This window comes from Kogia breviceps, chromosome 2 (genome assembly GCF_026419965.1).
Source record: "Kogia breviceps isolate mKogBre1 chromosome 2, mKogBre1 haplotype 1, whole genome shotgun sequence".
Classification (NCBI taxonomy): Eukaryota; Metazoa; Chordata; class Mammalia; order Artiodactyla; family Physeteridae; genus Kogia; species Kogia breviceps.
The window spans coordinates 175,018,460-175,044,881 of record NC_081311.1 but is presented as its reverse complement, the minus strand read 5'-3'; the positions used below and the strand labels follow the sequence as shown (position 1 = coordinate 175,044,881).

General features: G+C 37.8%; 1 protein-coding gene across 18 annotated transcripts in view; it reads right to left on the bottom strand.

Annotated features, from left to right (window-relative positions):
• The window catches only part of UNC80 (unc-80 homolog, NALCN channel complex subunit), a 247,007-nt gene that overhangs the window by 159,377 nt on the left and 61,208 nt on the right, over nt 1-26,422 (bottom strand). For 11 of the 18 annotated variants that reach the window (XM_067026776.1, XM_067026777.1, XM_067026787.1 and 8 more), the window contains exons 16-21: nt 24,494-24,642; nt 22,180-22,346; nt 21,321-21,419; nt 17,214-17,428; nt 15,628-15,734; nt 14,193-14,289 (exon numbers count right to left, since the gene is read on the bottom strand). In XM_067026776.1, coding sequence (XP_066882877.1) covers nt 14,193-14,289; nt 15,628-15,734; nt 17,214-17,428; nt 21,321-21,419; nt 22,180-22,346; nt 24,494-24,642 — 834 coding nt within the window. The remainder of the gene's footprint in view (nt 1-14,192; nt 14,290-15,627; nt 15,735-17,213; nt 17,429-21,320; nt 21,420-22,179; nt 22,347-24,493; nt 24,643-26,422) is intronic. The other 7 variants (XM_067026778.1, XM_067026785.1, XM_067026780.1 and 4 more) reach the window with 2 other exon arrangements.

Genomic DNA, 26,422 nt, shown 5'->3' with positions numbered 1-26,422 from the left:
GAGGGGTGGGTGAGGGAGGGATGGATTGGGAGTTAGGGATTAGCAGATGCAAACTATTATATATAGAATGGATAAACAACAAGGTCCTACTGTTCAATATCCTGTGATAAACCATAATGGAAAAGAATGAAAAAGAATGTATATATATACATATATATGTATATATATGTATGAATGTATATATATATGAATCACTTTGCCGTATAGCAGAAATTAACACATTGTAAATCAACTATGCATTAATAAAATAAATTTTAAAAATTAAAAATTAAAAAAATAGATAAATATAGGGTCGATCATTTTGCTTTCAGGTCTCTTCTCTAATACTGCTAAGAGAATTATTTAAGATGATTCTGCCTGTAACTAACTTCTGTTTTTATGGAAGATGCAAAATCATTGTGAAATTTCAGATCTGTTACAAAAAACTGATAATCAAAGACAGTATCTTGATATCTTAGTTACAATGCAAAGAATCATTGATTATTAGAGTTGTAAAGGACTTGAGAGGTTGGTCATTTAATGCCAGGATTTCCAAACCTGCCTGTGTATCAGAATTATCTGGGCAGTTTTTGAATCTTATTCAGAAGTTCAGAACCAGAGTCTCTGAAAGAGGAGTGTAAGAATGTGTGCTTTGTAAAGCCTCACAGATGATAAGGATGCAGCCAGCCTGACCCCACACGGTGGTCAGAGGTTTAGGAACCACTGATTCATCCTCACTTATTTTTCCATAGTTAAACTGCATATGAATGAGAATCAGTCTAGAGCTTCTTAAAATGCAGACTATCAGATCTCATCACTAGAGACTTGGATTCCATAGGTCTGCAGGCTATGTATATTTTTAACAAACATGCCACATGATTTTAATACAGAAAGTCTAAGGATCACACATTAAGGAAGAATAATGCAAAGCATTGTTTTTCATTTTTTTAACCCCAGGTATGTTTTTAAAAACATAAGTATGTCATAGCTTTTCTATAGCTTCTAGTATATATATATATATATATATATATATATATATATATATATATATATATATATATATACACACATATAAATATAATATTTAGTTTCTTTTATATAATGCTATAATATTGAATATAGTTTTAAACACCAAGCCCAAATTACTTCCCATGACTCTGAAATGTACTTTCAGCACATAAGAATATACCCCGATTTAGTGCTTGGCTTAACATGTGCTGACACCATTCATTTGCGATGTTGCCAACTCCAGGTCCTCACTAAGTCACAGATCCCATTACAGGAAACGGCTTTCTCACCTCTTCTGTCAAAAATACCTTGATACCTCCCACCCACTGCCCCACTTTCCCACTTGCTGCCTCAACACAAAAAAAGTAGCCCTCATAGCCTTTGCTCTCAACTAAGGTGCCCAATACGCAAGCAGGTCATGATTGGTGGTTGCAGATGTATGGTGAATAATTTGTTCCTATTAATAAACACTAATGTTCACAAATTTGCATTTAAAAATCAGATCCAGAGTTGGATGTACCCCTTTAATAACTTGCATACTTTGTAAATAAAAGGGCGATATTTACAATTATGAGCTTAGTTTACCATGAGAGTGTGTACTAGTGGAAAAAGGTGAGCACCTGTTCTTTTAGAAAACACATCCTTTATAAGCAGTTCAAACTTGGGGAAAAGATTCCTTTGTACTTTATTACCACAAGATAAAAAATTATGGCATGGGGCCTGAACCAAGATGGCAGAGTAGAAAGATGTGCTCTCACTCCCTCTTGTGAGAACACCAGAATCACAACTAGCTGCTGGACAGTCATCGACAGGAAGACACTGGAACTCACCAAAAGAGATACCCCACATCCAAAGACAAAGGAGAAGCCACAATGAGACAACAGGAGGGGCACAATCACAGCAAAATCAAATCCCAAAACTGCTGGGTGGGTGACTCACAGACTGGAGAACACTTATACCACAGAAGTGAAGTTTCACAGAAGTTTCACAGAAGTGAACCTTCATAGGAGTGAAGGTTCTGAGCGCCACGTCAGGCTTCCCAACCTGGGGGTCTGGCAACGGGAGGAGGAATTCCTAGAGAATCAGACTTTGAAGCCTAGTGGGATATGACTGCAGAACTTCTACAGGACTGGGGGAAACAGAGACTCCACTCTTGTAGGGCACACACAAAGTAGTGCGTGCACTGGGACCCAGGGAGAAGGAGCAGTGACTCCAGGGGAGACTGAACCAGACCTACCTACTAGTGTTGGAGGGTCTCCTGCAGAGGCGGGGGGTGGCTGTTGCTCACCGTGGGGACAAGAACACTGGCAGTAGAAGTTCTGGAAAGTACTCCTTGGCGTGAGCCCTCCCAGAGTCTGCCATTATCCCCACCAAAGCGCTCAGGTAGGCTCCAGTGTTGGGTTGCCTCAGGCCAAACAACCAACAGGAAGGGAACACAGCCCCACCCATCAGCAGACAAGTGGATTAAAATTTTACTGAGCTCTGCCCACCAGAGCAAGACCCAGCTCTACCCACCACCAGTCCCTCCCATCAGGAAACCTGCACAAGCCTCTTAGATAGCCTCATCCACCAGAGGGCAGACACCAGATGTAAGAACTACAATCCTGCAGCCTGTGGAACAAAAACCATATTCACAGAAAGATAGACAAGATGAAAAGGCAGAGAGCTATGTACCAGGTGAAGGAACAAGATAAAACCCCAGGAAAACAACAAAATGAAGTGGAGATAGGCAACCTTCCAGAAAAAGAATTCAGTATAATGATAGTGAAGATGATCCAGGACCTTGGACAAACAATGGAGGCAAAGATCGACAAGATGCAAGAAATGTTTAACAAAGACCTAGAAGAATTACAGACCAAACAAACAGAGATGAACAATACAATAACTGAAATGAAAACTACACTATAAGGAAAGAATAGCAGAATAACTGAGGCAGAAGAACGATAAGTGACCTGGAAGACAGAATGGTTGAATTCACTGCTCCAGAACAGAATAAAGAAAAAAGAATGCAAGGAAATGAAGACAGCCTAAGAGACCTCTGGAACAACATTAAATGCAACAACATTCGCATTATAGGAATCCCAGAAGGAGAAGAGAGAGAGAAAGGACCCGAGAAAATATTTGAAGAGATTATAGTCGAAAACTTCCCTAACATGGGAAATGAAAAAACCACCCAAGTCCAGGAAGTGCAGCAAGTCCCATACAGGATAAACCCAAGGAGAAACACGCCAAGACACATAGTAATCAAATGGGCAAAAATTAAAGACAAAGAAAAATTATTGAAAGCAGCAAGGGAAAAATGGCAAATAACATATGAGGGAACTCCCATAAGGTTAACAGCTGATTTCTCAGCAGAAACACTACAAGCCAGAAGGTAAAGTGATGAAAGGGAAGAATCTACAACTAAGATTACTCTAACAGGCAAGGATCTCATTCAGATTCGATGGAGAAATAAAATGCTTTACAGACAAACAAAAGCTAAGAGAATTCAGCACCACCAAACCAGCTCTACAACAAATGCTAAAGGAACTTCTCTAAGTGGGAAACACAAGAGAGGAAAAGGACCTACAAAAACAAACCCAAAACAATTAAGAAAATGGTCATAGGAACAAACATATAATTACCTTAAACATGAATGGATTAAATGCTCCAACCAAAAGACACAGGCTTGCTGAATGGATACAAAAACAAGACCCATATATATGCTGTCTACAAGAGACCCACTTCAGACCTAGGGACACATACAGACTGAAAGTGAGGGGATGGAAAAAGGTATTCCATGCAACTGGAAAACAAAAGAAAGCTGGAATAGCAATGCTCATATCAGACAAAATAGACTTTAAAATAAAGACTATTACAAAAGACAAAGGAGGACACTACATAATGATCAAGGGATCAATCTAAGAAGAAGATATAACAATTGTAAATACTTATGCACCCAACATACGAGCACCTCCATACATAAGGCAAATGCTAACAGCCATCAAAAGGGGAAATTGACAGTAACATAATCATATTAGGGGACTTTAACACCCCACTTACACCAATGGACAGATCATCCAAAATGAAACTAAATAAGGAAACAGAAGCTTTAAATGACACAATAGACCATATACATTTAATTGATATTTATAGGACATTCCATCCAAAAACAGCAGATTACACTTTCTTCTCAAGTGCGCACAGAACATTCTCCAGAATAGATCACATCTTGGGTCACAAATCAAGCCTCAGTAAATTTAAGAAAACTGAAATCATATCAAGCATCTTTTCTGACCACAACGCTATGAGACTAGATATCAATTACAGGGGAAAAAACGTAAAAAACACAAACACATGAAGGCTAAGCAACACATTACTAAATAACCAAGAGATCACTGAATAAATCAGAGAGGAAATCAAAAAATACCTAGAGACAAATGACAATGAAAACAAAACAATCCAAAACCTATGGGATACAGTAAAAGAAATTCTAAGAGGGAAGTTCATAGCTATACAAGTCTACCTCAAGAAACAAGAAAAATTTCAAGTAAACAATCTAACTTTACAACTAAAGTAACTAGAGAAAGAAGAACAAAGAAAACCCAAAGTTAGCAGAAGGAAAGAAATCATAAAGATCAGAGCAGAAATAAATGAAACAGAAACAAAGAAAACAATAGCAAAGATTAATAAAACCAAAAGCTGGTTCATTGAGAAGACAGACAAAACTGATAACCATTAGCCAGACTCATCAAGAAAAAGAGAGAGAGGACTCAAATCAATAAAATTAGAAATGAAAAAGGAGAAGTTACAATGGACACCACAGAAATACAAAGTTTCCTAAGAGACTACTACAAGTAACTCTATACCAATAAAATGGACAAGGAGGAAGAAATAGAAAAATTCTTAGAAAGGTATAACCTTGCATGACTGAACCAGGAAGAAATAGAAAATATGAACAGACCAATCACAAGTAATGAAATTCATACTGTGATTAAAAATCTTCCAACAAACAAAAGTCCAGGAGCAGATGGCTTCACAGGTGAATTCTATCAAACACTTAAGAGAAGAGCTAACACCCATCCTTCTCAAACTCTTCCAAAAAATTGCAGAGGGAGAAACACTCTCAAATTCATTCTACGAAGGTACCATCACCCTGATACAAAAACCAGACAAAGATACTACAAAAAAGAAAATTACAGACCAATATCACTGATGAATATAGATGCAAAATTCCTCAACAAAATACTAGCAAACAGAATCCAACAACATATTAAAGGGATCATACACAATGATCAAGTGGGATTTATCCCAGGGATGCAAGGATTGTTCAATATATGCAAATCAATCAAGGTGATACACCATATCAAGAAACTGAAGAATAAAAACCATATTATCAACTTAATAGATGTAGAAAAAGCTTTCAACAAAATTCAACACCTATTTATGATAAAAACTCTCCAAAAAGTGGATATAGAGGGAACCTACCTCAACATAATAAAGGCCATGTATGACAAACCCACAGGAAACATCATTCTCAATGGTGAAAAACTGAAAGCATTTCCTCTAAGATCAGGAACAAGATAAGGATGTCCACTCTCACTGCTATTATTCAACATGGTTTTGGAAGGCCTAGCCTCAGCAATCAGAGAAGAAAAAGAAATAAAAGGAATACAAACTGGAAAAGAAGAAGTAAAACTGTCACTGTTTGCAGATGATATGATACTATACGTAGAGAATCCTAAAGATGCCAACAGAAAACTACTAGAGCTAATCAATGAATTTGGTAAAGTTTCAGGATACAAAATTAATGCACAGAGATCTCTTGCATTCCTATACACTAATGATGAAAAATCTGAAAGAGAAATTAAGGAAACACTCCCATTTCCCATTGCAACAAAAAGAATAAAATACCTAGGAATAAACCTACCTAGGGAGACAAAAGACTTGTATGCAGAAAACTATAAGACACTGATGAAAGAAATTAAAGATGATACCAACAGATGGAGAGATATACAATGTTCTTGGATTGGAAGAATCAATATTGTGAAAATGACTATACTACCCAAAGCAATCTACAGATTCAATGCAATCCCTATCAAATTACCAATGGCATTTTTTACGGAACTAGAACAAAAAATCTTAAAATTTGTATGGAGACACAAAAGACCCTGAATAGCCAAAGCAGTCTTGAGGGGAAAAAAACAGTGGTGGAAGAATCAGACTCCCTGACTTCAGACTATACTACAAAGCTACAGTAATCAAGACAATATGGTACTGGCACAAAAACAGAAACATAGATCAATGGAACAAGACAGAAAGCCCAGAGGTAAACTCACACACCTATGGTCAACTAATCTATGACAAAGGAGGCAAGGATATACAATGGAGAGAAGACAGTCTCTTCAATAAGTGGTGCTGGAAAAACTGGACAGCTACATGTAAAAGAATGAAATTAGAACACTCCCTAACACCATACATGAGAATAAACTCAAAATGGATTAGAGACCTAAATGTAAGACCAAATGTAAGACACTGTAAAACTCTTAGAGGAAAACATAGGAAGCACAGTCTTTGACATAAATCACAGCAAGATCTTTTTTGATCCACCTCCTAGAGTAATGGAAATAAAAGCAAAAATAAACAAATGGGACCTAATGAAACTTAAACGCTTTTGCACAGCAAAGGAAACCATAAACAAGACGAAAAGATAACCCTTAGAATGGGAGAAAATATTTACAAATGAATCAACAGACAAAGGATTAATCTCCAAAATATATAAACAGCACATGCAGCTCAATATCCAAAAAACAAACAACCATATCCAAAAGTGGGCAGAAGACCTAAATAGACATTTCTCCAAAGAAGATATAGAGATGGCCAAGAAGCACATGAAAAGCTGCTCAACATCACTAATAATTAGAGAAATGCAAATCAAAACTACAATGAGGTATCACCTCACACCAGTTAGAATGGGCTTCATCAGAAAATCTACAAACAACAAATGCTGGAGAGGGTGTGGAGAAAAGGGAACCCTCTTGCACTGTTGGTGGGAATGTAAATTGATACAGCCACTATGGAGAACAGTATGGAGGTTCCTTAAAAAACTAAAAATAGAATTACCATATGATCCAGCAATCCCACTACTCAGCCTATACCCAGAGAAAACCACAATTCAAAAAGACACAGGCACCCCAGTGTTCATTGCAGCACAATTTACAATAGCCAGGTCATGCAAGCAACCTAAATGCCCATTGACAGACAAATGGATAAATAAGATGTGGTACGTGTATACAATGGAATATTACTAAGCCATAAAAAGGAATGAAACTGGATCATCTGTTGAGACGTGGATGGATCTAGAGACTGTCATACAGAGTGAAGTAAGTCAGAAGGAGAAAAACAAATATCGTATATTAACGCATATATTTGGAAAGTAGAAAAATGGTACAGATGAACCAGTTTGCAGGGCAGAAATTGAGACACAGATGTAGAGAACAAACGTATAGACACCAAGGGCAGAAAGCTGCAGGGGTGTGGGGGTGGTCGTGTGATGAATTGGGCGATTGGGATTGACATGTATACACTGATGTGTATAAAACTGATGACTAATAAGAACTTGCTGTACAAGAAAAGAAGAGAAAACCTATTAATTAGGTTTATAGAAGTGTGCAATTAACAAAAAACACACACTACTGTTACCTTGAAAAAAAAGACTATACATTTTCCTGTAAGCACAGCTTTAGTCACATCCAAGTTTTGGTATGTAATATTTTTATTATCATTCTGTTCAAATTATTTTCTCACGCCAATTGTGATTTGTTTTTGGGGGGGTTACTTAGAAGTAGTGTATTTCATAACTTCTATTTACTTTTTTGTTACTGATTGGTAGCTTAACTACAAGTCAAGAAACACACTTTGTATAATTTTAATACTTTGAAGTTTGTTAAAATTTGCCTTAGAGCACAATATGGTCAGTTTTTAAAATGTTCCAAGTGTGCTTGAGAATAATTTGTAATTTAAAGTTTTGGAGTATAGTGACTATATATCTGCTTGTTGAATCAAATTTGCTGCTTACATTATTTAAGTTTTTTATATCCTTACTAACTTTTGGGGGGGGAGGTGTCTACTGGTTCTGAAAGAGGTATCCTCTATCAGTGAATGACAGCAGTATGTTAAATCTCCTATTATGACAGTGAATTTGTCTATTTTTTCCTTGTAGCTCTGTTGCTCTATATGATTTGAAGTTAAGTGCATACAAATTTAAAACTTCCTGGTAAATTGAAAAAAAAAATTATGGCATGGCATGAAAATAATTACCAATTCCTGGTCAACTACTTTTAAAATGTTTCAGCATCATACTGAAATATGTAGGTGTGAAATGGTATGGTGTCTGGAATTTGTTCCATAACACATTAAAGAAAAATAAGATGAAGCAAGTTGGAAAAAATGTTTTATCATTATTGCAAGTAGGCGATGGATATTTGGTATCCCTTGGGTGCTTTTTACTCTTTGTCTATGTTTGAAAATTTTCATAAGCACAAAAATAGCTCAGGGGCTTCCCTGGTGGCACAGTGGTTAAGAATCTGTCTGCCACTGCAGGGCACATGGGTTCGAGCCCTGGTCCAGGAAGATCCCACAGGCCGCGGAGCAACTAATCCGCTGTGCCACGACTACTGAGCCTGTGCTCTAGAGCCCGTAAGCTACAGCTACTGAAGCCCGCACGCCTAGAGCCCGTGCTCTGCAACAGAGAAGCCACCACAATGAGAAGCCCACGCACCGCAATGAAGAGTAGCCCCCACTTGCCACAACTAAAGAAAGCCCATGTGCAGCAACAAAGACCCAGTGCAGACAAAAATGAAATAAACTAAGTAATTTTGAAAAAAAACACAAGGTCCTACTCTATAGCACAGGGAACTATATTCAATATCCTGTGATAAACCCATAATGGAAAAGAATATGAAAAAGAATGTATATGTATGTATAACTGAATCACTTTGTTGTACAGCAGAAATTAACACAACATTGTAAATCAACTATACTTCAACAAAATAAATATTTTTTAAAAGGCTCAGATTATAATTAAAATATTATTATCAACATTTCCCATATTTTATTCCTTATGGGTACATTTCCTTTTCAGGTACAAATATTCCATATTGAAAATTCTATATTCAACAACTTCAGTATTTTTTTCCATTTAGTATAGCATATTTTGTATTAAATGCAAAAGGAAGTAGCACCAGAAGAATCTAAAGGTGGAAAAAATTTAGAAAACAGAATTTCAAATGGTATACAGAAGGTAAAGTTAGAAACTACAAATAAGAAACAAACGTTTCTTGGACAGTGCTGTTTCCAGACAGCTGCCTTTCAAAATACTACTCTATTTACTCACTAGACATTACCAAAGCTCTCAGAACAGGTAACTCTTGTTATTTTTCCTATCTATACATCACTTTATTAATCATTTATATATAGCCGTTTGATAGATACACATATCACAGGAAATCTCATCCATTAAAACAAATTATAACCTTGATAGTACCTAAACTTCAACCTGGAATTTAAGATAGGTCCCAAGTAATATTTTTCTTTTCAGTAAATCTAGCTGTTTCATTATTTCATACTATAATTAAGATTTAAGATATATTAAGTGATATCTCTAAAATTTGTAATAGAACTAATATATAAGACAGGATGGATGGTAAAAATATTTATTCTTATTTAATAATTAAAAACAGTTGTCATCATTTTATTAAAGGAAGCATTAAGAATAAGTATCCCACCATTTTTTCCAATATTTTTGACAAGCTAATTAATTCTAAAAGAAATGTATTCAATATTACTAAAGAAAGTGTCATTTTGATTGAAAGAACTTCAGAAACAATGCAATTAAAGAGTATAAATAAAATAATTAAGAGAAAAGTGATCAAAACAATCTTTGTCAGCAAGAACCTATTCTGTGAAGAATCATTCACAGAATGATGTACACTTATTACAGGTAAGATCAGCAGAATCTTACGAGCCCAGGACATAAGGATCACGCTGTAAGTAAAAGCTATTTACAATGGAAAATTTCCATTGTATCTACATAGCATTAATAGATAACAATATATTTACTAACCTTTTGAGCACTTAGTATGTGCCAAGTACTATATGAAATATTTTATAATTTATTAAAAATATTTTTTAACAGTCATGTAAGATAGATCTTTAAAGATAATTAAAAAGAGAGAGAGAGAATGAGAGAGAATAGAGACAGAAAGATAAAGAGAAAAGGGACAGGTTAAGTAGCTTAGTCTAAGTTCATGCAACAGAAAGTGATGAAGTCAGAATTCAAATCCAAACCTAGTGACAACCAGCCTGTACTCTTACCACTCTGCCACACTGTGTTTCTAGAATACCTGAATGTTTATGTTGAAAGAGTTCAGACCTTTACATACTGCTGAAGGTAGTGATTATGTCAGGAAAACTACTGTAATAAATAAATCAGCACTGTACATGTTACAAACTGATTGTCAAGTTGTACCCTGCTGACATTTCATATTGTAATACTGAAAGAAGTGTTGAAAAGTAATTTGCCTATAAAAGGTACCTCTTCTCGGACTTCCCTGGTGGCGCAGTGGTTGAGAGTCCGCCTGCCGATGCAGGGGACGTGGGTTCGTGCCCTGGTGCGGGAAGATCCCACATGCCGCGGAGCGGCTGGGCCCGTGAGCCATGGCCGCTGAGCCTGCGTGTCCAGAGCCTGTGCTCCGCAACGGGAGAGGCCACAACAGTGGGAGGCCCGCGTACCGCAAAAAAAAAAAAAAAAAAAAGTACCTCTAATATATCAATCTCTTATATAAACTTACTAGAATGTAAGGATGCCTCTTGGCTTCCTTGGCCATGATTAATTTTTTAGTCTCAGTACGTTTTAGTTGCATTTATTTACTATTTTTTAACATTAAATTTACTGAGGTATGATTTACATAGAATGCATTTTTTAAAAGCTGTTAAATCCCAAAGGGGCATTTCAAAATCTAGTATTTCTTTAAGCAGCATTTTCCATACAGTTTATGGCAGAGCTGAGCACAAAGAAGATATTCAGTAAGTTTTGCTGATTAGCTGGAAAAAAAAAAAAAACATTGCTTTAGTTAATGAAATATCTTCCCTCAGATAGACACATCATGATTTCTAAAACAAAATATTCTTAGTGAATAGAAAAATACAGAAGAAAAAGATAGCTGGTCTATGAGTGTAATTTCAGTTCTGTTAAATGTTCAGCAGATATACATTTCATTTGTTGAATAATTTTTTAGATTGAAAAAAATCCTATCATCTATTGCATTTTATCTTAGCTCAGTGAAGTTCAGGTACTACATTGAAACTGAGGGTAAGAACATTTCATACTTGCTTTAACAACTTTAAAGAAAGAAACAGAAAATATGCAATTAAATGAAAATAATTTAAATGAGAAGGAAAAAAGACAATGCATCTATAATGGATGCATGAGGATAATTTATTCACAGATTGCAAAGTAAAAAAGAAAGAAAGAAATAAGCAAAAGCAGGCTCAAAGTTAGAAAGATGTTCACAAGGTCAAGGATGGTAGTTGTTGCAAAAATGCAATGTTCTTAGATTAGCAGATAGTGAATGTTCTTTTGGTTTTTTAGAATAGCTGGGGATACATGTCTTTTGCGAGAGATTCTGAAAGAGTTAACTCACAGAATACCTTTTATAAGTTTTAACAAGCCAGAGATCATGGACAAAGAATGATGATGTACAAGCCATCTACTTTTGCCAGTCCAAAGCACATAAAATATTCCAAAATCAGGCGCAAATTTTATCATTTTGTCTTCTAGACACACAGGAAGAGACTGTCTGTATTACAGGTATTGTTGACACAAACTCATCCTAGACTCAGGCTGTATGAATATTCTGTATCAGGTCTTTTCTATTTGTGAATGGAATATAAAAACTATGTGAAAAAATAGTTGAAATATGTAAGAATAGTGGATGAGAAAAACTCAAAATGCAGAACGAGGGCTTCCCTGGTGGCGCAATGGTTGAGAGCCCGCCTGCCGATGCAGGGGACACGGGTTCGTGCCCCAGTCTGGGAAGATCCCACATGCCGCAGAGCGGCTGGGCCCGTGAGCCATGGCCGCTGAGCCTGCGCGTCCAGAGCCTGTGCTCCGCAACGGGTGAGGCCACAACGGTGAGAGGCCTGCGTACCGCAAAAAAAAAGAAAAAAAATCCAGAATGAACTAAGTGTTATGAAACAATAATGATAACATATTTGGAACAAGAGTAAGAGTAAAAATATTGACCTATTACTTGAAGAAGGGAGTGTAAGGAAATCAAAGGAGGGTAAACAACTCAACTATGCTTTCATCCTTTCTACTAAGGACAAAAATTCACAGATGGGAAAGTACAGAAAAGCTTCATTAAAAAGGCACCAAATGTGAAAGACCCTAGTTTCTGAGTTTAAGCCTCAGTTCCATCAAATTACACTCCAGTGAACAGAAATGACCCGGAGATGAGATCACAGTACTAGTCAAATGACATCCAGCTAACACAGCACATACCTAGAGAACATACTTTATTTCCACACTTAATTCTCAAAGAACCACCACAAAAATGTCTTCATAATACCGACAGTTTTGAACACTAGATGTATCTCTAAAATATCATGAGTGGAAAGAGTGCAAGAGGATTGAAAATGACAAAGATCCCAATTATTAGGAAGATTCTTGAAATCATAGACTAATAAGCCTGATGTGTGTCCTAGCCAAATTCTGTAAGAGAGAATTGGATAGGGAGGAACATTAAAAAAAAAAACACAACAACACAGAAGTAATCATAGACACCACTGTAGTTTACTGAAGAAGACAGCATGTTGAACTGTTACATTCCTCCTCCTTTTGACAGAGTTACAAAGATATCAGTGAGATAATTTTTTAGTAAAGTCTAATGATGTTATTTGTATAAAGTAGGAAAGTGCTTGCTTATCACTGGTAAATTAAATGTATGGTTGGCTGAAAAACTGTACCCACAAATTGTTAATCAATAAAAGTCAACTACATGTGCTCTAGGAGCTATTTCTTTGTATTTGTCCTACTTTGTGAGAATATCAACAACTTGGATGAAAATAGGGAAATGTGTATGTCTCTGATGATGGATTTTTATAGCACAATTGTAGAGAAGAAAAGATTCAGAATTCCTGGACAAGTGACTTAACTACCCCCCAAGTTAATGAAACAATACATTTTATTTATTTTGAGATGAAGAATGAATAAGGGCTACCTCAAAGTAATGCATAATATTTGTTCATGTGAAGGACAGGTGGCAAAAGTTAATCCAAAATTCAATACAAACCAACTCTGTGATGTGAAAACAGATAATGCAGTCTTAAATTGTGTTCAGCCACTGGCTGTATCCCTGGAGCTTAACAGTTACACTATCTATTACACTGATTAAAGTCAAATATAGTGCATTGCATTCCATCAGAAGCACCACATTTTGTAAAGCATGTCATCTAATTAGAGTACATAGTAAAATGAAATCAGGTTGGTGATGGACCTAGAGACTCTTCTATGTAATGAAAACAAAAGGAATCAACAATATTTAATGAGCAGAAGTGAGATCAAAAGAGAGAACATGAAACAGATAATAGGTGAAACTGGCATTAAGTGTGTATGAGTGTGCATGTGTGTGGGGCTACAGATATCATGACTAGGACTAGTGAGTCAAATTTATGGATAAGTATATTTTCAGCACATAAGGAAAGACTTTCTCACAATGAAAGCTGTCTAGTTCTGGAACAGGTTGCTTTGTAAAGTAATAAACTTGCCCTCAGTGGAAGTTTTCAGAGGGTGGCCGGCCATATATCCTCTGGGATATAATGTGCAGAATTCCTAAGTAGATAGGTGGGTGGATAAAAGGATACCTGGAGGTTTTTTTTAGAACTCTCAGATTTTAATAAAGGACAGAACAGCAGAAGAAAAGGCTGTGTCTTATTCTTTGCACACCCAGGGCCCACTAGGGAATGAGGAACATGGTAGGACTTCCACAAATGTTGCACCAAATTGATAACAAATAGAGAAGCTATAAATAGTAGTACAAACAACACACATGAGAAAGAAATGAATAAGAAATCAATGGAAATAGAAAGTAGATCATTTTATCTAATCAAATGTTTGTTCTGTGTAATGAAAGTTGCATGTAATTCTTAGGCCAAGTGACATTTACCAAGACGCTTGAAGAAATTCTCCTCTTCATCTCTCCCGTTTTCCATTCCACTCCCTGGTCCACCTTCAGAAAGCTTTACAGCACTGGTGAATTTGACCTGAGTAAAAAAAGGACAGTAGTCAGATAACTCAATTCAAAGGAAATTCTTTGTGTTTATACTAACCTTTACCTTGAAAAATAAGTTGTTTAGAATATAAAGGTCACTTCATTTCTTTTGGCTTCCACATCTGGTTAGCTAGTCTGTAGAGTCTGTATAGATGTGCCAAAAAAGACATCACTTATAACTATAACTTGAAGGAGAGTCTTGGTCATAGATTGAAAGTAAAATGATCAGGCACTATGAAAATAATTTAGTGAACAATTGAGATACTCTTAGAGCTTAATTCTGACAAAGTTCAAACTCAAATTTATGAACAAGTCATATTCATCCTTTACAAACAACACCACAACTGAGAATCAGATGATAGCAAAAGATAGCCAAATAGAAGATTTCAAATCTCTATGAAAGAACCAGTATAAATGAATTTATAACGTGTACTATAACTAAAGTGCAATAATATGTTTTTTTCCTAACACTTAAAATGTGTTTGTTTACAGCAAAGCAAGGAAGCTATGGACCTCACAGACTCTCAAATACTTGGCCAAATTTTAGTAAAAAGAATATGAAGGAGGACTTACAAATATATCTTCTAAATGTCTTATAAGGTTGCTATAATCTTTTTATAATTCCAAAATATTACTTTAAAAAGAGATAGAAGAAAACTGGTTTTAGTGAGATTCAAAGAAGAAAGAGTATAAGCAAATAATCTGTATATAAAGAAATGTAACTCCTATTACATGCTGAAAATTACAGCGACCAGGTCACCAATCAGCCACAGGGAAGACTCTTATCAGAAATGGATTTCACTAAGAATCACGACCTTTTCCAAACTGCATGCTACTACAAATGCTTAACAGAAGAAGCACTTAGTGGGAAAAATTATCCTGAGCTGCTTTATCCTTTTCAAAGGGGAGAATGGTTCAGATGGTAGGAAAAGTAGGGAAGGAAAATAAATGGGGTACGTGTGTGTGTGTGTGTGTGTGTGTGTGTGTAAAAGAAATCACTATACAATTATGAGTCCTTGGATAGGAGCTTGAGATGTTAGGATTTCATACATATATTAAAAGTAGCTGGGAATTAATACCTACATACCTCTCTATATCTGCATTACAATTGTATTTATAGTTTTTGTCACTTTTTTCCTTTCTATGATTGCCTCATACTAAGACGTCTTAGTTTCCATAGTTCACTTAAGTTTCCAAAACTTACTTACCTTGAAGAGAATTTCTTCAGCTCCTCCTTATTTGGCCCCTCCAGGTGTTTAGCAGTTCTCAGCCCTGACATTTTTCTATCAGCGACTCCAACATTCTCTTACGTAAGTAATGTCCTGTTTACCTTGGAGCTTTGCCTGATGAAAGAGAGGCGATCCACAGAGCTGATGTCCAGGAGGTCCTCCACACCATCTGCCAGGCCTGAGAGGGAGGATCGTTTCAGCCAGTTTCCTAGTTAATAATTTTAAAAAAATTAGACCATTATAGCGTTTTCTCCCAAATGGATTAAACAGAAAAGTTGGCATGTGCCCAACAAGCAATGAAAGTTACATGACTTGATGTAAATAAAAGTGAAAACAAATTGTCTTTGAAATGTACATGCTTTGAACTTTGAAACATTTAAAAACATTCAGTGTTGGACTATAAAATTACATGACTAAATCAGAACAAAAAGAACCCAGGCCTCTTGCATGATTAAAACCATAATCCATACAGTTCTCTTTGACAACTTTCACATCTTCTGTTAAGTCCTGTTGATTTTACCTCCTAAGTATCTTTCAAATATGGCTACTTCTCTCCATCTACACAGTCACCACGCAGTCTAAGCTACCATTACTTATACCTGGAGCACAAGGGCAGCTTTCTATCTGGTCCCCCATATCCACTCATGCTCCCTCCAATGTGTTTTTCATGCAGTGATCTTTTAGAAAAAAAGTTTACCTGCTCATGTTACCCCCTTTTCAACATCCCACCTCGGCTCTGTAGGGCTGTAGGATGAAGAGCCAACCTGACCTGCAAGGCCCACACGCTCTGGTCCCTATAGCTTCACCATAGTCATGCAGCCACTCTTGTCTCAGTTCTTCCATGTCCCTCCCTCCTAATACCTTTGCACATTGTACTGCTACCACCTGGAGTGCTGTCCTTCCTCCTTCTCCCAAGTACTCTGCAGATCTTAAGGTCTCTTCCTTCAGGAAGCCTTCCCTGATTCCTGCCTCTCCTCCCCCTCATTTAGGTTAGGTCTCATCCTTGCATGCTTTTAGGGCACTACATATACTGCCCTCATAAAATTGATAGCTTGGCGACTTCCCTGGTGGCACAGTGGTTAAGAATCTCCTGCCAATGCAGGGGACACAGGTTCGATCCCTGGCCTGGGAAGATCCCACATGCCGCAGAGCAACTAAGCCCATGCACCGCAACTACTAAGCCTGTGCTCTAGGGCCCGGTGCCACAACTACTGAGCCCACATGCTGCAACTACTGAAGCCCATGCGCCTAGAGCCCGTGCTCCACAGAAGGAGAAGCCACCGCAGTGAGAAGCCTTAGCACTGCAAAGAAGACCCAATGCAACCAAAAAAAAAAAAAATTCATAGTTTGCAACTCCGCTTAGTAGTATGATTATCTGCTTTAGTGATTGTCACCCCTAATAGATTGTAAGTTCAGCAAAGTCAGGCATTGTGAAATTCTGCTCACCATTTAATCCCTGAATCCTAGCACAGTGTTTGCACACCATAGAAGCTCATAGGAAAGGTTTGAGAAATATCTGCCGAAAAAAATGAATGAATGAATGAGTAAATGAAGGAGTCAGCCTAGGCTTTGTGGCTTGAAAGCTTTCCCTTTCTCTACCTTCCCATGAGTTGCTCTGTTTTGATTGTGAGTTGGTTTGAGGACATGGCAGGGAATAAGAGAATCCATAAAATAAATACAGACATACTTTTACCTATGGGGAGTTTAAGCTTCTTTCGGAGGGAAATTCTACGTGACCGTGAGCGGGTGCGCCGGTCAGAGGTGGTCCCCGAGTGAGCAGTGGTGCATTCTGAAGTGTCCTGCTCAGACTGGCTGCTGGTGTCACTCGCCGCACTCTGGGATTTGAACATCTTGCGCCAGAAATCTTTCCGCCCCATGTTGCCCCCTTGCATTTGTTCGTCGCTGAAAGCAAGCAGAGGAGAGGGTTAAACGTCTGAACACATGTGAAATTCTCATAAATTTCTTTCAACCTCCTGCCAATGACACTGTGGCAAATCATGCAGGATGATCTTTGATGGGCTGGGATTTAGGAAGAGGCAGAGTAGGTGTGGAAGGAGGGAGATCAAGCTTGACTCTCTGAGCTCTTCTTGAAAATAGCCATGTCGGACTTCCCTGGTGGCGCAGTGGTTGGGAGTCCGCCTGCCGATGGAAGGGACATGGGTTCGTGCCCCGGTCCGGGAAGATCCCACATGCCGCGGAGCGGCTGGGCCCGTGAGCCATGGCTGCTGAGCCTGCGCGTCCAACAGGCTCCGCAGTGGGAGAGGCCACAACAGTGAGAGGCCCGCGTACCACAAAAAAAAAAAAAAAAAAAAAAATTAGCCATGTCTCAGCTGTCAAGTTGAGGAAATTTTCAGCCACAATATAAGACTAAATTTTATTGCAGGTAATCGTCTGCAAGTGTGAGTCATAAAAACTGAAGCACTTACAGTGTCAGTAAATATTTAACTTTTTTTTTTTTTAAGTTCCCTGGGGGGTGTGCAGTATCGTATCTTATTCCCCACCCCTACCCCAGGACAGTATAATTCTTGCCCCTAAATAAACTCACAAAAATACTTGAACGAATGAATAAATACAATGCAATCACCACACCCAGGGGATGCATCATCTCACAGTTTTTCACTAAGTAATTTTCATAGTGCCTGATTATTTAGCTTTCTTAAGTAAAAGAAACTTAAGGTTTAAAAGTAAAAAAAAAAAAAAAAAAAATTAGCCTGACTCAATAAGACAAATGGGAACATTTCTCCAAAGGGATTTTTGACTAGGGCATTCCACAAGAGGAAAAAGACAAGTGGCCAATGGTATGCAGAGTTTAATCTCACTAGGAATTTTTTTTAAAAGGCTAGTTGAAATGAGATCCCTATTTTCACTCATTAAATAGGCAAAGATTAAGGTGGGGTGGGCTGGGAGGGGAAGAAAGCAATGATACTATCATACTGCCATGATGAGAGAATGATTCAAATTTTCTAGAGGGTAATTTTGTAAGATGTTATCCAAGCCTATGTCTACATCCATGACAAAGAACTTCAATATCCAGGAAGTTATCCCAAGGAAATGATGGGACAATATACTAAGATGTAGATACAAGAAAGTCAAATGCTCACTGAGGTTTTTGGGTCAATGTTAAAAAATTGGAAATAATCTAAATGTTTACCTCTAGGGAAAGAGCTGAATAAATTATGTGACTTCCATATGATGGCATTCTCTGTAGTCATTAAAATCCTATTTTCAGAAGACTAGGGATATGGGGTATGTTGATGATATATCGCAAAGTTAAAAGGCACTGATAAAATAGCTTAAGCAGGATATCACCAGGTTAATAAAAAAAAGTGCACGTGTATGTGTCTTTGTGCAAGCTTGTGTGTACACATGCTCAAATATGTACCCAACATAATACACCAAAAGTTTACTGTGGTTATCTCTAATTGAAGGTATTTAAACATTTTTTTTCTCTATGCTTTTCTGTGTTTTCCACATTTGGCAACTTGAAGAACACATATTATTATACTTTAGTAATTTGGAAAAAAAAGGTTATAGAGAACACTCTAGTAACATGTGATGAAATTTTGGGGCGGGGGTTTGGGTAATGATCTGTTTATAAGCTTTGGGGTTAAATCTGGGATCTACCTAAAATTTGACAATACTGTGTAAACCAGTCATTTTCTGGGGATATTTACATGGGGATGCAGACTTTTTCTCTCAAAATCTCATTAGAGTACTAAATACCTTTAATTATTATTTTAATTCAGGACATTCTGTTTATCAAATATGGTGTGAATTTAAATCAGTGTTTTAGAATTTGACTTCCTTGTTATTTTTATCAAATGATCACAGTGTTTGAAGCATTTCTTACCTTTGGGGAATGTGCAACACAGTGATGAGTATTTGACTACGTGGCCTGAGTGGGGAAATATCCAGGGAGACTATAATTGATCAGCTTTACAATCAAATGCCACATCAGCGTTGTCCAATGGGTGTGTATCAATCATGAGTTTCAGAGAAATGGGCAAATAAAACTGCTTTTAATATTACTCAGTTAATGTGATTTTTATTTAAAAGGGAAAAAGGAGAAGCAAAGGGCATGAGGGGGGTTGGGGGAAGAGGAAGTTCTATGTCTTCTGGCAGAGGAGGAGCCATAATCACCCACCCACCTTTCTCCAGTGCTAAACAGAGGACATGTGGCGTACTCATCTCCTGGGCCCACTTGGACCAGGGAAAAGTCCCATGTTTGACATTCTATTACATCCCTCCAAGTGGAAAGTTTTATGTAGAGGCATATTAATACATGTATCTTCATTCAAGGGAAAGAACAGACATGTGCTAAGTGCTGAGAAATCAGGTGGTGTTTACAGAACACTGCAGCTAAAGAGTCTTTTGCAATCTAGAAAACTAAAACACCTATCAATGTAGACAGTTTTATGTTTAAATCTAGTTTACCTATTAAACCATTCTTATTATTCAGCTTAGCTCAATAGTTATTAGTGTTATTTTGGGAAAAAAAGTCCTCTCTCCTTTTTTGGACAGATTCTGTATGTAAGGACTTTTAACTAGTCTTGTGGTTGGTTATTCAGCTACAGACAGACCTTTGCCTTTCACATTAATTTTTTTCCCCTTAGAGCTTATGTTTGGATTTTTATTACATCCTTAAAGACGTCCTGAAAGGAAAAACTAAACCTCAGTTTTGAGAATGGAAGTTAAAGAAGACAAAGGCTAAATGGTAATTTGGCAAGTCCATTGTTTCATTGACTGACTGTCATTCATTCTTAAAATTAAGTGCCTACGACACGCCAAGCCCCGTCTAGGCATTGGGTCTGTAATGGTAAGTAAAAACTCACTTGGTCCCTGCACCCATGGGGTTGATTTACCTTCTCCTTACTTTTCTCCACCCATTTTAGGGGTAGTTTCTAAGATTTTGAAGGCCTACAAAAACTGTGCAGGATTTTTGTTCCTTAAAGGTTTTGTTTGCTTGTTGTGGATTACCAAGTTCCTATTTCATGACTGTGATTTCCTTGACTATAGAGAGGGGATCCCATAAAATCTGGAATACCCTGCAGAATTTCTGGAAGGATAATCATTTACTACTAAATCAGGGTTTTGGGAAGTAGAATGGTATACCTAAAATATTCATATTTTAAATATTGATCACACCACTTGTTGGTAAATAGGTCTCAAAAGAAGAATGAATACAAGTGAGCCTTGCATAGAACTAGACTATATATTTGGTGTCTACAGTAATCCTCACATTTTCTGAGGGCGCTATTTTTACGATGCTTTTGATTTTGTTATTATGAAAAGTAGAGATAAACTGATATCCGAGGGCATTGGAAAGGATCTCAAGAGAGAACCAAGGTGAAAAGGAGAAGAGTCGATGTTTCAGCTAACACTGGACAGGAGAGCAGATTATCTTACTTATTTTTGGAAAAGCTTCATTGATTACATTGACAGTCGTAAGTGATTTATAAGTGATTTTAAGCAAGAAAGTGGATGCCATCCCCAGCCCACCTGATACACATGCTATTTTTCAAGATTAATCTGCAGGATTGTGCATGAAAGGCAGAAGTGGGGTAGAGACGGCGATGGGAAAGGTAGTGAGGGAGGCTTCCTGGAAGCACGAGGTTGGTTATTTGTGATTTGGGCCTGTAGAGATTAGTGGCTTTGGGAATGCAAAATAAAGGGCAGAAGCAAGGAGAAGTTCAACAGAAATGAAAAACAAACAAACAGCAACTTGGAAAACAGAATTTCTTCCAGTGGGAAGTGCTCAACCCACTCCATGGGAGACAAAACCAATGCTACTTACTGCTCTGGAGTCTGTGAGGGGCGACCGGACATGAAGCTGCGACATTCCTCAGGTGCAGAGGTCACCTGGCCTTTATCCACAATGCTTCCTGCCTCTGACCTATGCAAATGGTACATTCCACCAATCACAACATAGCAGGACACCACCTCCCAATACTTCATATACTTCATAAAGCAAAACACTTTGTTATAGACAACCTAAATGCCCTGCAAACCCTATACCATCATGAGTCTATGTCGGTATGGAATATATCCTACCATTTGAGTCATGACCTAGCTACCTTATTGCCTAAGGATACCACCATCCTTGCAGACAGAGCCATTAACTACTGGCAGGATTTTAAGTTTAGGTATTTTTTTTAAATCTTCGTAAGTGGCATTTCTTATATAATAGGCATACAATAAATTCCTATTTATTAGAAGAGAAAATAATTGGGCATTGCTCAGCAATTTGTCTTTTGCCATGTTAAAAATATTACTTGCTGAACCGGATGATATGGTATCAGTAATTGTTTTTCCTTTCTGGATAAGAATGTAAGTTAGCTATAGAAGGGACCAAAACACAGATAACATTTTACCATGTAATTAAGAACTATGAGGTGTGGTTCAACTGTATGAAAGTTTGGGATCAACTGAGCTCTGATTCATACAAAGGCAGCATTTATTTGACGGTAAACACATTCCTTTTCTAATCTGTTGCTGGGTCACCACCAGTGATATCACTCGTACAAAAAATTATAGTTCCCCCATCCCTGTACTGGAGTTACACACCATGTAGGAACCACATGGACAGTACAACAGAAGATTATATTCTACAGACATAGGCAAACCCTCATATTCAGAGAGCTCAAGCTTCCAACCTTTTACCACCTCCAGGCTTAGATTCCGGTTCATTTTCCTCCACCTTTTTCCCTGGTGCCAACTTCTCAGCACTATCAAGCAAAGCACTGAGGGCCACTCTCCTGAAGACATTCCCATGGGCCTCTTTGATAAACTGGACCAGCTGACGGATGTCACAATACAGCCCCTGTTTGGAGGCCAGAAGGAAAGTGCAGGGAAAGATAGCTGTGATTGAATAGTATTCACAGAAAGAGGGGTAGAAGGTAATTCCTTGGATTTAGATGAGCATTGGAATCATAAAAGGAAAACATATTATTACAGTGAAACCAATGGTATCCTGTCCCTCCATTGTTCCTATGGTAACATTACCAAGAAACTTGCCCATCATCCTTAGTATGAAAAAAGATGGTTACCATGCTTCATATTCAGAAAGTTGGCTGTATCATTAGAAAGACATCAATTTACACTTTTAACCACTGGATTCCCAAGCTTTTAATTTTCTCTCTTAATTGTGACTTCTGAAGAGATGCCTGCAAAAAAAAGGCAATCAGAATTTTGTCTAGACTAGAGATTTCAGTCTCTGTTCAGCTTCTCCAAATTTTCTGCATCATTGTGATAAAATATGCTAAGTCCTCTAGACACTTCCAACAGAGCCTGATAGTCAAGGATGATCCATTTTGCTTCACAGATTTAACAAATAATATGTATGTTGTAGCCCATTTGAGCATGAGCTTGACTATGGACTTAAGATGATACAGGGCTATTAAAACCAACTTATTAGTGATTCATCTTTTAATGCAGGACTTTTATTTTATTTTCAAGATATTAAGCTTTGCATTCAGCATTTCCCCCACTCTCTTCTCTCTTTAAGAAGGTAGTTACTATATTCTTTGTCTTAGGAAAAGTTCATGACAAAGCAGAACACAGAAGCCTATAAAACACTTACCTTATAACCCTTTTGGGTTTCAAAACCTACGACCACTGGGACAATTATGCCTATGATGTTTAGAAAGCAGAAGGAAGAACTACCAAGGAAAACATAGAATGTCCTTTGGGTCCTGTGGGCAGCAAGGCGCTATGCTCTCACTCTGCAGTTTGGTGGCTCCTCCATGGAAGGCAAGGACCCAGAAAGCAAGGGTTCCAAACTCACCAGAGAGCCCATCCCTAAGCAGCACAGAGCACTACGTGAATAGGCATGACTGATGATTGAAACCCGCAGAGCCTCACCAGGCGCTGGGTCCTACCTAAGACTTTGGGATTTTTGCACTACTCTGTGAGGTGGGGAGACCCATGAATGACTGAGGTTCAACTTCCAGCCATTCTGGTGGAATGGGGGTCCAAAGCCAAACTTCAGTTGATTTAAAGAAAATTAAGAAATATAGTATTTCTTCTATACACGAGTTTGTAGGTTAAGACTTATAAGAGCTTGCATATACTATAATCAACTTGTCAAATTACTTCTTGCCGTGATCAAACTGAACACATGGATGGTACCAAGTTACTCACAAGCTCCAAGAACCTTGCTAGGATGGTTTCAACAATCAGCAAAATTAAATTCCTTTTCATTGGGGGTTTTGTTCTGTTTATCTCAAGTTAAGTGAATACATAGTTTCAGTGGTTTAGAGGAGCTTAAGACCATTTCTTTGATTTAGGTAGATTAGCAGATAGTGTCCATATGTGTAAATGGGCTGATTTCTGCATAGGAGTCATTGTATCTAACAGATTGGTAAGATAGAGAAATGCTTCTTTATTCCTGGGAGAGACCTGAATTCATCTAGTCATATCTGATGTCTCAGTCTTCATCCACTTTTTACTATCCCAAACTACAATCTCCTTAGTAGCAATTAAACACTAACCTTTTATAGCCTGGCTCTCTGTACCTATGGCTTCAGTGCTTTAATTAACACAGTCTTTTTGAAGAGTAGCTAAAAGATTACAGTGTTCGATAAAGGAAGACAAAACCCATTTCAGCAGCATATCTGCATTAATTTTTAAAGTAAGCGTGGTTTCAAACAAAAGCTTGGTATAACTTTCTTTAATATTTCATGAGCCAACACACTGGGCTCTAGCACCTTCTCTCTGAAGGGCTCTAAGTACCTAGCAACTATCTCAGCAACTACCACAGAACCTCTGAGATGGAAGAGACAAGCCACTTTGCAGGTAAGATAACAAGTAATAGAGGAGAAATGTATTGCTGAGTTTCTACTGTGAGTTACTGGTAACACTGAGAAAATAGATATTTTAACTTCAAAAGTTTTAGACTTCAACTTCTCTTTCCCAAGGCCACGGCACGAGACTGAGAACTCCTTTGGGAAGAAGAGGTGAGCTTCTCACCAGATTCTCAGGGCTGTGCAATTCATGCGTAGTTGAAGCGCAGCGTGTGATGAGGGATTTAAACATGGCGCTGACGATGATGCCTTCCACGTTTTGGGCTGTGGATTTGTTGTCCACCGTGGTGAAGTTATTTCCAAACCCAGCCTTGTCTGGAATGCAAAGGCACCAATTAAAGGCAGTGTTTCCATTCAGCTACATAGTTTAAAGAAGTAATGAAGTACTCCAGGAGTTACTGAAGGGCTACACAAAACACAGAAACAGAGGATTGAGGATACTCCCAGGCTGATCATCTCTATGAGGACTTAAAGAGAAACAACTCATAGTCTCCTTCAGAGTCTTTACTATGACATACTCCATCACTTTGAGAAATGTTTTAATTGATAAATCAGCAACACAAAGACGATCAACTGTTGACCCTAAGAAAGTCTTTTAAACCGAAGTAGTTTTTAAATAGGTGATCCCATAAAAAAATATATGATTTACTAAATGGTCCCTCGGTGGAGACAGACTTAATTTGATTTGGCTTTTCTGGTGGTGAAGAATGCTGGCTTCTCAGTGGAAATTGTTCAGTCTGTGAGATGTGGAGTGAGGTTGGGCTCCCAGGTGAGCCGGCAGGGGGAGAAGAGGGGGACAGGGCCCTGACATGACAGGGGAAGTCATACCAGCACTGGAAACAGAAAAGACTCAGTCTGGCCAAGAGCTGCACAAGACTTCTAGCAGCTTCTTCCTTCCAGAGACTCCATGGCCACATGAATTGGAAAAATCTACAACCTCCCTTGGATCCACCTCCTTATAACTCATTCACACATGAAACGCCAGTGGACCGAGGCCATCACCCTATGTGGCATTTTATGCCAGTTTTTCACATTTCCGTGGACACATTCTGTGGCCTTGCCATACTTGCAAGCCACCTGTGGACTGTAGGGGCAGGATATGTGCACCTCCAAGACTGATCAGATAGGGACGTGTGTCCCTGGCTGGCTGATTCACTGTGAGCCACTTTAACTTCTCAAGAATTCCAGGGGGAATTCATCACTTTAAAGTAACAGACTTTATTACCAACCTCTCACTGTCTGTGTCAATGGGCCGTAGATTATCTTTAGATTTTACATTACAGAAAGAAAGGTTTTAGTCGATTCTTATAGCTTCTATCTCAAATAGGTTAAAAGAGAGGAAAAAAAAAGTTTGTAATCAAGAATTTCTCTTGCAGTACCTCAACTACAATTCTCACTTCATTGTTTTATAAATTTGTTATGTGCTTGGCTTAAAACAACTTCAGTAACATAGATTATTTCAGGGATACTATAGGGAACAATATTTGCCTTTAATGTGAAAACCAAACAATAAAGCCTGGGGTACAAACAGAAAAACTGTTTCTAAATCCATCACAAATAAAAGGGGGAGTGGGATAAATTGGGAGATTGGAACTGACATATACACACTACTATGTATAAAATAGATAACCAATGAGAACCTCCTGTACAGCACAGGGAACTCTACTCAGTGCTCTGTGGTGACCTAACTGGGAAGGAAATCCAACAAAGAGGGGATGTCTGTATACATATAGCTGATTCACTTTGCTGTACAGTGGAAATTAATACAACATTGTAAAGCAGCTATACTCCAATCAAAATTTAAAAGAAAAAAAGATTACGAAAGCAGGAAAAAAAAATAAATCCATCAAATATAGCTCCATTATAAATTAATCAACCGCTATCACACATATACTATATAAACAATAAAAGCCTATACTAAGAAGTTATTTCTTCTCAGTCTCTAGTTAAAATGTATATTTTACTCAGTCAGCCTTCATACATCACCTTCATTTCATTAGTGCATTTGCATTCAAGTGGTATTGGAGGTGTTCATTTATTATGGATGCCATTTGTGTTCACTGGTTGTGCCCTGTAATATAGGTCTCTATACTGG